This window comes from Populus alba, chromosome 6 (genome assembly GCF_005239225.2).
Source record: "Populus alba chromosome 6, ASM523922v2, whole genome shotgun sequence".
Lineage (NCBI taxonomy): Eukaryota > Viridiplantae > Streptophyta > Magnoliopsida > Malpighiales > Salicaceae > Populus > Populus alba.
The window spans coordinates 2,717,740-2,730,691 of NC_133289.1; the positions used below are offsets into that span (position 1 = coordinate 2,717,740).

Below are 12,952 nucleotides of genomic sequence, written 5' to 3' on the forward strand. Positions count from 1 at the left end.
AAATTGACAATTGATATATTACTGAGTTGACTCACCAGCCTACTAGACACTTCAAATAAGATTGTCGAGAAGAGTAGTGTTTTAACATTTGGGAACTAATTAATGGTGTGGGGGTGTATTCTACCTGCCTTTCAATGAATTCGAAGATTTTGATTTTAAAAATTAATATTAAAAAAATAATGTACTGAGATAATCTTACAGATACATTAATGACTATTATTTACTATTGGACCATACATTAGACGAATGGTTAAGGACTGGCTAGTGGGATTTGGGTCTGCATAGCTCTTCTTTTAAAGCATGGAATTTGAGTTATCCTCTTATAACTTCATGGAAAAAAGGATTTTTATAAACCTTTTTCCAGAATTGGCTTAATTTTATAAAATTAATTTCTTAATCATCGATGAAAATCACTGTTTTTTTTGGAGAAGGAATGAGCTAAGATCATGCTGCTATCATGTGGTTTGCAATTCATAAATCTACCGGCCTTTTAATGAGATTATTTTTTACAAATTTTGATTTAATTAATGGACCTTTAATTTATCTTGGTTTGATGAATATTCAAGACCAAATTGAACCCTTTTTTTTTTTTTAGTTTTTAACCAAAATTAACCAAAAAATCAGAAAAAAAACATATAGTTGGGTTAATTTCAAATCGGTTTTTATAAATATAATTTGATTAATTTACCGGTATTTACCACAAACTAGCCATAAAATAAAGATCACAAGAGGGAAATTAGAAATAAAATAAGAAATATACTGAACATGTAAATATGTGAAGGGTACCATAAGGTTTCAAAATCTAAAGACCACACATATCCTAGCTCCCATTATCATTAGACCTCCTTTATGCTGGGTCCGCTACTTTTGCACATAACCTTATCCTAAAACGACATAATAAGTCAAATCAAACGACTATAAATAAAATGCCCTTTTTTTCTTAAAAAAAAAAACCCAAAACCACCGAAAGGCAGTGATAGAGCCCTCTACTTTTTTCAACACAAAGAAGACTGAAAATCTTCACTCGCGGGTCATCTCTCTTCTCCTACGGCAACCCGAAAACACAACATCAACATGCAGCCTGAAAACTGTCAGGAGAATTCACAGTTGTACCGGTTTCTTACCGAGAATGGAATGATTAACGTTGGCCCATACGGTTTTCCGGCTGCGATGCAAACCTTGTGTACCTCATCTTCCACCTCCTACCATAACAGTAATTACCACTTTGAAAGGTCTGTGATAACTGACATGACACCAGAAGATAGAGCTCTTGCTGCTTTGAAGAATCACAAGGAAGCTGAGAAGAGAAGGAGAGAGAGGATTAACTCTCATCTTGATAAGCTTAGAGGCCTCCTTCCTTGCAATTCCAAGGTAATATACATATTTTATGATATATGATCTTGTGTTTCCTCTTCTTTTCCTTTCTGAATTGATCATGTTTGTACTCATGAAGTTTAAGGGATTATATTAATACTCTTTCCCTAAAATTTCTTGTGAGAGGATTGTTTTATAAGAGAAAGGGATCACGAAAGCTAAAAAGATTGTAAGCTTTAAAGGGGTTTTCATGGAAAATATTGTAATTTTGTTCTTTCTGTTTTTACTTTTATTTCTCTTTTGGGATTCATACAAAACTTGAAACGAATTGGTATTGATTTCGGGGTTTTCCACAGTGTTTTGATTCAATAATTTTGACTGTTTGGTTGCTGAGAATGTAGTGGAAAAAGTTGAAATTTCGAGTTTTAGACTTTTCAGTCATTAATTACCTTTGACCCACAAAGCCGAAATCCCTGCTGACAGACTTGACGCTTGCCCAACTCAAATCGTTTGGCATTTGTTTTTTTTTTACTTGAATACCCATTTTTTGAATATTAACAACAAGGGTTTTATGTGCTTCACTCAGTGATTTTTTTTTTTTATCCGTTTCTATCCCTCATTTTCTTGGCAACCAAACGGGAAGTATCTATACAAGGCTTACCGCTGCTACAGTAAAAATTCAGATTCTGAAACCTTGGATCTACACAAACAAGTCTTCTGAAACTTTTGAATTATTGTTCAAACTGCAAGTACATATACCTGCAAAAGCAAAAGCAGCGAACCCTTTTCTTTGCTTTTCTTTACATAGGGTTCGTGCTTTTAGGAAAGTTGCAAGGCTTTTTACATTTAGAATCTACTAAAGCTAGCTAGGGTTTCTAATCGATCCATTTACTTTGTTTCAATTTTTACAGACAGACAAAGCTTCACTTCTAGCAAAGGTTGTTCAAAGAGTTAGAGAACTGAAACAACAGACCTCAGAGCTTCCTGGACTTGAATCTTTCCCATCAGAAACCGATGAAGTCACTGTACTTTCTGGTGAATATTCAAGTGATGGACAATTAATATTCAAGGCATCTCTGTGCTGTGAAGACCGGTCGGATCTCATGCCAGACCTAATCGAGATACTGAAATCTCTACACTTGAAGACATTGAAAGCAGAAATGGTAACACTAGGAGGAAGAATTAGGAATGTTCTTATCATTGCGGCTGACAAAGATCACAGTGTCGAGTCGGTCCATTTCTTGCAAAATGCATTGAAGTCTTTACTAGAACGCTCGAATTCTAGCGAAAGATCGAAAAGGCGAAGGGTATTAGACCGAAAATTAGTAATCCAATGATGATTAATATCTTTCATGTTCTTGTCTTAGTCTCCTTTTAATCTTTTTTTTTTTTTGGAATATTCTTAGGTGTTGCAGGCTTGTGATGTAGTCTGGTTAATCTCTATTGTGTGGGTTTGTTTGTTTTAGTGTAAACCCCAAAGAATTGAAGGGAAAAAAAAAAGGGAAACGTATTTGTGTGATTTAGTCTGGGTTTTTAACTGGTCTAGGGTTTTAGGATATTCTCAGTCTCCTACATGGGATCATATCTTACATGTAAGGGGATCATAGAGCAGAAGAATCTAAGAATCTGAACTGAAGATGACGAAGAAGATCAGAAATCTTTGGACGTTGTATGACTATGGTGTCTGTAAAAGCAAAAACCTCATGTGAGTTTCCAAGTAGAGTTGAAGAGTATTTGTCAGTGTGTAGTACAAGGCATGTCAATCTCCTACATAGATTTCATATGATTGTCTTCTGTAATGATATTTGGCAGTACAAGGCATGTCTTTTTCTACTCTTCTTCAATGTATGTGTAGAACTGGAGTTCCATTATTGAGCATTTTGTCTTTTATGTACACTGATTTTAAAGAAAGCAAGAGAAGGAAAAGATTTTGAAGTTATTGTAGACTGGTTGTGTTAGATGCGTTCCCAGAATTTGCAGTTAAGGAGTATTAAATTGCAGTGAAAGAGATTGAATAGGACTGTAGAGAACAAGAGTTCCTGCAAGAGAACTTAATTACGGTTTTGTTTTTTTGGAGTTTTTTTTTTTTTTTTGTTTAAATAGCTCATTCATACCAAAAAATATATTTAGCAAACTAGAAAACTAAAAAAATATTAGACAAATAACACATTTCAATAAGCTGTGTTGTTCCCATGATAGAAACGGCACAACTCTATTGAAATCTATTTTTTTTTTTTTTTTTTTAAGTTGGATCGATAGCGTAAAAGCAGCCTTCAATTTTTTATTTTTTTTTGAAGGTTGGCTATATCCAATCTTTATAATTTTTACTATTTTTAAAGCTGTTTGTCTTGATTATCATCAACCAGAAGTGTAATCTTTCAATTTTTTTTTTTTGTATCAAGTAGAAGTTCCGTTAAGTTTTACTTCCAAACTGATATATTTTTTTTTTGTTTCTAGTGTGAATAGAACTCAATTACTTTCAAACAACATTAATTAGGTATGCTAATTAATTAACTTCAACGATGTTGAAGATGATCTTGCTAGTTACTTTTATTCTCCATGCTCAGGCATGTCTTCTCATCTTTTCTTCTTTTCTCTTTTTAATGTTTTTTAATTAATATACTTTATGATTTTGATTTTTCTTTTTTCTTCTTAGCTTCACTCGCAACAACATTAAGATAAGATTTTTTTTTTGTTTTTTTTTGCATTATATTTGTTTTTTTTTAATTCTTCTGTTCTTAATAATTGTATAAATGTTGTTGTAGGATTTGTTTTTTCATATGAGATCAATTTTGTTGGATTTTTTTTTTGATTTCAATTAAATTCTTTTATTTGTTGCTAGATTATGGTTTTGAAATAGGTTTTCTAGGTCATGTAAATTTTTTTTAGTTGATTTATTTATTTGTTGTTGTTTATTTTTTTGTGTTAGTTATTTGTTGCAAATTTGTTTGAGTTGATTTTATTTTTAATTTTTCCAAGCAACTTAGTTCCAAGTGTTATGGAGTGTTGATTTATATTAATTTAATTATTTTCTAGTTCTATTAAATATATTTTTTAAAAAATATTTTTAAATAATTAATCACTGACAGAATTGCAGACAATTTTTTTATTGGTTATATGACAAGCTTCTTGAGAGAAATACTGACAGAATGAAACAAGTAATTTTTTTAGGCACTTATCCCATTAGTAAATCTATCGGTAATAAATATAATTTTTATTACCGAACATAATCATTGACAGACCAATAATTACTAACGAGAGTTTTATCGACGGAGCATTAACATCCATGATCCTGTTGGTAAATTTATTACCAACAGAATGATAGTATAAATATCGATGGAAAATTCCATTAGTAAATATAAGAATTCTATAATGATTTATTTATTTTTTAAATAAACAAGTCTTCTTAATGATTGTTTTAAGGAGAATCTTAGGCTGAGTCGACTCCAAAGTTAGTTCTTATAATCATCCTCTGTATTTTAATATTGTCTTGTAAGGTTTAGTCCTTTCATAAGTAAAGCAAACAAAAGGAATCAATGGTTTTGTGATATCGTTCATATTGGACTTGTGAGCATTGACCCTACTTAGATCTTGAACGAGCCACAGAAATGACACTTCCTAAGCAAAATGAGAGGGTCAAAGGTCACAAAACCTATTGGAGCCCACATGAAATGGAGACAAAGCATCGCATATCATGTATATATAGTTTCTCTTTGATTATACCACAACTAAAGGGAAATCTGCCGATGAAGTTGTCAATTCATATTGGTGTGAATGTTAACCTAGCCGCAACAAGGAGGGTTCTTCTGCGATTTGAAAATCTGTTGGGGTTTGAAGTTCTGATTAATGGAAAAAATATTGTCTTTATATGATTCAAGTCGTTGCTTTTCTCTCAAAAAAGTATCTACTTTAATTTTTGTCGACATGGTTACAAAATTTCTATCAAGCACTCCTTGAAATTTATGCTTTTATGTTCTCGATTATGCACACATAATAATACCCCTTTAAGCTCTTAGAGAGACAAGAAAAATTGCCTTTAAGATTTTTCTTACCAAGTACAATCCAAAACACATTCATGTTAGATGTGTATTGGACTGTAATAAAATCTAATTCATATCGCCTAGAACATATACACTTACAAAATAATTAGAATACAAGGTATTAATTATATCTCGTTTTTCATAATCAGATTTTCACCTCACCTTCTCTAGCAGAATAATTTTATATTGTATATTTATTCATTAAACACACACCCAATATCAATTTGTCTAACTCCGACGACCACCGGAAAACTATCACCAGGTAATGAGTCTAAGTTTTAACTAATTCATTTTGATACTCAAATATTCAACAGAGACTTAATCTTAAGCTTCGCCATTTTAATTCTTCAGTATTGAAGAACTTAGCCAATTGTAACATATAATTAACAACAAAGTTATTAAATCCTAGTTGGATTTCATGTTGAATATGTTAATCGGGCCCCTCTAAATGATATATTTAGCATCAATTAAATTAAGTTTTGATCAAATCTATTAAGTCAAACTAAACCCTAGTTGGATTATATGTTGAATATGTTAATTGGGCCACTCTAAATGATATTGTTTCAAAACAATAGTATTTTATTTAGCATCAATTAAATTAAGTTTTGATCAAATCAATCACTTTATTTTTTTTTGAAAAACTTAATTTGGGCTGAAATCCTAAAGCCGGGTTTGATTTAGTAATTATCAATAAGAGAACCATGTGGTTATTAATCATCCTCATCATCATCCAACCTCGTCGTCATAATTTGACCATTTGTTTAAAGTGTATGCAGTTTCCTCCACTTTATAGGCATACAGCATCTGCAAATTCTGGAGATAGAATAGAGAGAAGCGTGCAAAAAGGAGTGCCAGCAAAAAGAGTTCAATCATGGACAGAGATAAAAGAGGTTTAGCCTTTGAATTCAACGTGCTTGATCGTGCGTGGGTAGGGGACTCATTTTCCTTTTCTTCATCCCTCTTTCTTTATTTTTCCACGAGGAGACAAATGCATCGTGTAGGAGTTGGCTTTGTCGGGGACGTGCCTTTCTCTCTCGCACATTTTTCTGTCACTGCCGCCCTAGCGTGCTGCCTTTTGCGTGCTCTTGCTCTCGCTGTTTACTTTTTTGTTTCACTGTTTTGTTCTCTCTTCAAGCAATCATTACACTCATTCCCTTTTCTCCTTCTTGGAGCTCGGGCTAATTCTTGATTTGTTTAGGGATGGCCATTTAAGTGTACCTCTGTTTTTTTGTCCTTTTGTTCTCTTGATGCTGGGTTTTTGGCACTTGTTTTAATCTTGGACAAATTTTATTCATTCATTCATTCTTGAGATTGCCTAGCTTCGTGAGGACTAGGTATCATAGACTCCTAGTTGTGAGGCCTGGCAAGGCCCCAGGTTAAGGTCTAAGTAGTAATAAACTAGACGAAGGCTCCATCTCACCCCATTGGCTGTGTTACTGTTATAGAATATTTTTAACCTGTAAATATAATTAATTAATTTTTTTTAAATCATGGCTCAAATTTGAAAAATTAAATGAGGTATAAATCAATAATGTTATATATTTATAAAAATATATAAAATAGAGATTGAGTTTTCTTAAATGACGTATAAGAATGAATGTTGAAGACTTAACTATGATACATTTAAATACTATGCTTCTCAATTTTTATTAAATATAAAATGCAAAAACATGAACATATATTAATACATTAGTAAAATTCACAAGGATGAATATTGAAAAATTAGAAAATACATTGTGTAAGAGGTTTAGGTAAAATAGTGTGCCAATAAATACACATTGCCTAGAATTTGAAAAAAAAAAAGATAGTGTTAGCTTGCGAGGACAACAACAAATTCAAGATATCGTGTAATGATTCGTGTGAGCAATGGATTATTGGCTTGACATGAACATGAGACTTGGATAATGAACTATCTAAACTTGCAAGAAATACATCAGAACTGGTAGTAAGTGGTTGACTATTAGACATTTAGCTAGTGGGAGAAAGTGGTAGTTGAGTTGTGGAAAATTTCAGTGGTTTTTAGACATGGCTAGTCAAGGAGAAGACTATCCAAATCGTAGGTGAAAGGCTATCAAACATGGGGTTTGATTGAGAATGCTCTAAAAAGTCACTAAGTTTATGGAAACATAGGAGAAACTGTTCAACACTTACTGGAACGAGGCTACTAAGTTCAAAGAGTACATAAGGGAGAAACTACCCCCACTATATCCTAAAAAACAAAGATGGTAGCTTTGCCTTGTAACTTCCTTGAAATTTTGTATAAATAGGCTTGAAATCCTTTGGTGTGTAGTGTGCAAGTTTTGTGTATAGCACACATAAGTGTATTATGTATTTCCTTTGTTAATGTGTTAATAAAGTTTAAGAATTTTCCTGTATGTGTTATGCACTATTATGTTTTGTTTCTTATGTTAATTTTGCTTGTTTATTACAAGTTAAAGTATGAGAACCTATTTAAGAGAGTGAAACACATAGTTATAGGCAAACATGAGCGAAAAGGTGAGGAAAGGCTTAGTTTAGTGGGATTAGATTGCTGCATAAAGGATGGAATCTTGAGTGAAATGTTTATCCATGTGACAAGTGGTATTTGAGCATGGTTGTTTCCAAAACTATGCAACTTGATAGGTTATGCCAGCATGTATGTAAGTAATTCAAAAAAGACTTACTCAAATTAAAGGTATGATCGGATCAATCGAAGAGGGTAAAAATCATTCTATTCTTGTCAGGTTAAAGAAAACCATTGAAAGCACTGAAATGGTTGAGGGTTTGTATATCGATTTGGCATTATAGACAAACCATATATTAGAGGCCTTTGAGGAATTGATTGCCATTTTAAAAAAGACAATAACAAACACTAATGATGGGTTAAGTCATTCAAAGCTTAAACTACCAAAACCAAAAGTTTTTGGTGGGGAGAGAAGTTTTAAGGAACTTAGAATTTTATGTGAGATATGGAACAATGTTTCATTGTGGATAAGATTGGTATGGATGACCAAGTCGATCGATATCATCATGATATATCTCATGGGTGATGTTAAGCTGTTGTTGAGATTGAGGACAAAAAAGAACTTGAATGCTAGATGTCCAAAGATTAAGACATGGGATCATCTCAAGTAAGAATTGAAAGAGTAGTTTCTACCAAACAATACTTCATGAGTTGCAAGGAAAGAATTAAAAAAGCTTCAGCCTAAGAAGTCAATTTAGAAGTATGTTAAAAGCTTTAATTCATTAATTCTCGACATTAAGAATATGTAAGAAAAAAACAATGTCTTCAACTTCATGTTGGGTCTCCATTCTTGGGCACAAGTTGAACTAAGATGATAAGAGGTATAAGATTTGTCTTCCGCTAATGCTGCTGCTAATAGTTTGGTTGATTTCAAGGTTATCATTAGAGAAGGCTATGTGTCAACTTCCTCTAAATCTAAGATGAAGGACAAAAAGGACAAGAAAAAGAGGAAGTTTGGTGGAGGTAAATCAAAGTCTACCACGAATAAGGGCAAGATTAAGCCATCGAGCGGACAAGGTTAAGATGTTAAACCAAACTTTCCTTGTTTTATTTATAATGGATCACACTTTGTTAGAGAATGTTTAAAGATGGAAAAAATCAATGCCATTCTAGTTAAAAAGGGTAACAAAGATGAAGAAAAGGTCTCAATTATTGCAATTGATAATGTTTTGTGAAAGGGTGGATAAGTGTTTCTTGTGGTAGTGATGGATGACAAAGCAAATATATATGAGAAAGTACCAAATATTGTTGTTCATGTGTTAAAGGAGTATATGGTTGTGATGCCACTTGAGTTGCCGAAGAAATATCCACCTAGAAGGGCTATTAGCCATTGAATTGAGTTGGTGCCAGGATCAAAGCCATCATCTCAACCCTTTTATCAAATGTCACCTACGAAATTTGTAGAATTAAGGAAGCAATTTGGAGAGTTGATTGATGATGGATTTATCCTTTCAAAGCTCTACATAGTGCTCCTATTTTGGCCAAGTGTGCGGTGTTTGTTACCACCCTAATAATATGTATAACATAGGTTATTGTTGGGTTGTTCTATCAAAATATGGTGAAGTATTTTGGAGTGCTTGCAAATATTGTTAGTGATCATGATGTACGATTTAATGGAAGGTTTTGGACAACTTTATCCAACTTTATAAGGACGAGATTGAAGTTTTATACTGCCAACCATCCACAAATGTGTAGATGAAAAAGATAAATGATTAGTTTGAGAAATATTTGAGACATTAAATGACAACAATGTAGTAAAACTGATTGGAATTGTTAAAAAGTGCATAATTCTGCTATGAGATCCATAGATCCTGAAAAACAAAAGCTAGTTCATTTGATTTGGTTTTGGGGACACATTCATAAACTCCTGTAATGATTGTTACGCAAAACTTCGATGGGAAAAGTGTTTTGGAAAGACAATAATTATTTGAGCAAGCCCAAGACATCTTGAGTAAGGCAAAAAAGAAGAAGATAAAGTATACTGACTAGAAACAAAGATTGTTGGAATTGAGTGAGGGTGATAAGGCGTTGCTTAAATTAACTTCATAAATTTAGAAGAAAGTTATGGAGAAGTCGAAGCATTAAGGCTTGGTGCCAAGATATAAACCTTTAGAAATCATGAAAAAAAAAGTGTTGCTGCCCATTGATTAAAGTTTTCAAAGCAACTAAAGCTTTATCCAACTTTTCATATAAGTTATTTGATACTTTTCTATGAAGACCAACGATTCATAAATAGTTTGACAATAGTATTGTTAAAAATATAGATTATTGTCAATTTGGCCAACATATATAGGAAGAATGGATAAATTGAATTTTTACTAAAATAGAAGAAAAACTTAGAGGTTTCGTGTGAAAAAAGACATAAATTTATGGTAATTCAAAGATAAAGTGCATGAATACTTCACCTTTATTATGACAAGGACACCAAGCTCTTCAAATGGGGTGGTTTGTTAAAAGACATAGTATGAGGGTGTGCTAATGAATGCATGCTATGTAGAATTCAAAAACAAAGGATTGTGTCAACTTGCATAGACAACAATGAGTTCAACAAGCATCATTTAATGATTTGTGTGAGCCATAGGTTCTTGGTTTGGCATGAACACGAGTCTTAGATAATTGACCATCTAAACAGACAAAAAGCATAGCTTATAGGAGAAATAGACAACAAAGTTATATGAAGTTTTAGAGGTTTTTAGATGTTGCTAGTTGAGGGGAAGATTGTCTAATTCATGGGTGATGGGTTGTCAAACATGGGGCATGATATAGAATGCTCTACAAAGTCACTAAGTTCATAGGGGACTATAACACTTATTGAATAAGGACATTGAGTTCATAGAGAACATAAAGGAGAAGATGCTCTACCATGGCTTGAAAAATAAGGATGGCTGCTTTGCCTTGTAACTTCTATGATATTATGTATAAATAGGCTTGGAAGCTTTTTAATGTATATTATGCAAGTTTTGTGGATAACTCACACAAGTGTATTATTATGTATTTTCTTTGTTGATATGTTAATAAAGGTTAGCATTTTCCTGTATATGTTGTACACTATTCTATTTTATTGCTTGTGTATTTTAGTCATTTATGGGCATATTTATAATGGTATATTTTGATGACATACTAATTTATAGTCACACTGCCAGAGTCTTATTTGGAGCACCTATGAGTTGTTTTTATACATTGAAGAAGGAATAATTGTATGTTAATCGAAAGAAGTGTAAGTTCTTCACTGATATTGTTGTCTTTTTTGGTTTTATTGTATATATTGATAGTGTTCTGGCTAACAAAAGTAAGATTTATGTGATTGTTAAGTGGCCGATGCCAAAAAACATCCATGTTGTTTGGAGTTTTCATGGCCTTGCATCTTTGTATAGAATATTCATTAGGAACTTCAGTTTATTTACAACACCTATTACAAAGTGCCTAAAAGGATGTACATTTTAGTGGATAAATGGGGCTGAAAAAATTTTTTAGCTAATGAAACAGAATATGACTTGAGCTCTAGTTTTCACATTACCATACTTTCAGGAGCTGTTTGAAGTAAATTGTGATGCTTCTAGGGTAGGCATTAAAAGAGTTCTAAGCTAGAACTGGCACCTCATTGCCTTTTTCAGTGATAAACTATCCACCTTGACGAAGAACTATTCCACACATGGTCTAAACTTTTACATTGTTGTTTAGACACTAAAACATTAACAACATTACCTTGTGTAGAAGAAGTTTATTTTAATTACTGATCATGAAGCTCTAAAGTATATAAATGGGCAACATAAACTGAGTTGTTAGCATGCGAAGTGGGTGTTGTTTTTGTAAGAGTTCACTTTTTCATTGAGAAGCCAATCAGGCAGCCTAAATAAGGTGGTTGATGCTTTCAGTTGATGGTAACCTTTCTTAATACTATACACACTAAGATGCCAAGATTTGATACTTTCTGTGAGTTGTATTTAAGTGATTCCTCATTTGGTCATATAAATACCAAGTTATCAAAGTAAGGTAAATGAGATAGCTTTGTGCTTTTAAATGGTTATGTTTTCTGTGGTTTGTAGATTTGTGTTCCAGTTTGTTCTTTGTGAGAGCATATCATCTATGAATTATATTATGAGAGAGATTTAGGATGAGATAAGTCACTAGCTCTAGTGTCCTCAAACTATTACTAGCTTAAGTAACTAGGTCAAGTTTCTAACTTTGTCAAGAGGTGTGCTGTTTCTCAGAGGTCTAAGAGGACCTTATCGAATGCTAGGATATACACCCCGTTACTAGTTCTTGATGCTCTATATCTAAACGTGAGCATGGATTTTATCTTAGGCCTACCCTGTACATAATAGGCCATGAATTCTGTTTTTGTTATTATCAACAAGTTCTCAAAGATAGCCTATTTTATAGTCTATTGAAAGACCATGGATGCATCTTGGGTTGTCGAACTTTAATCTAATAATGTGGTTTGTTTGCATGGCATGCTAAGATCCATCACTTTAGATTGGAATGTCAAATTCATGAGTAATTTCTGAAAGAGTTTGTAGGGAAGGATGGGAACTCAACTAAACTTTAGCAGTGCTTATCACCCTCATATAGATAGGTAAATAGAAATGGTTAATTGTAGCCTTGATAATTTACTACGAAGCCTAATTGGAGATAAGTCGAAGCAGTGGGATATAACATTGCTATAGGCGAAGTTTGCTTATAATAGGTCTCGGAATTGGACAACCCAATTTAGTCCATTTTAGATCATCTATGGATAGAATCCTTCTAAAGTACTAGAGCTAATTCTTGTTCCCCATATTAGATGAGTAATCATCACATAGCTACTAATATGAAAGATTACTTGCATGGCATTCATGAGAAGGTCAAGTGGACTATCAATAACAACAATGCCAAGTTTAAGGCCCTATCTGATACTCATCATAGAAGATTGGTGTTTGAGGTTAGTGATTTGGTATAGAAAGTCCTTACACGTGACAGGTTTCTAGTGGATGGGTATAACAAGTTGAAGAAAAGGAAGATAAGTCTTTGTGAGGTGTTGTAGAAGATAAATGACAATGTTAGAAGATTTGTCTTCCTTATCATATGAAGACTTTTATTGTCTTCAATGTCTAGC

At 32.9% G+C, this 12,952-nt stretch overlaps 1 protein-coding gene across 1 annotated transcript; it reads left to right on the forward strand.

The window, feature by feature from the left end:
* The first annotated feature begins 940 nt into the window (after positions 1-940).
* On the forward strand, positions 941-3,258 carry LOC118053027 (transcription factor bHLH106). The gene is made up of 2 exons (XM_035064154.2): positions 941-1,371; positions 2,226-3,258. The coding sequence occupies exons 1-2, from the start codon at positions 1,075-1,077 to the stop codon at positions 2,649-2,651; spliced, it is 723 nt and encodes a 240-aa protein (XP_034920045.1). The 5' UTR covers positions 941-1,074; the 3' UTR covers positions 2,652-3,258.
* The last annotated feature ends 9,694 nt before the right edge of the window (positions 3,259-12,952 follow it).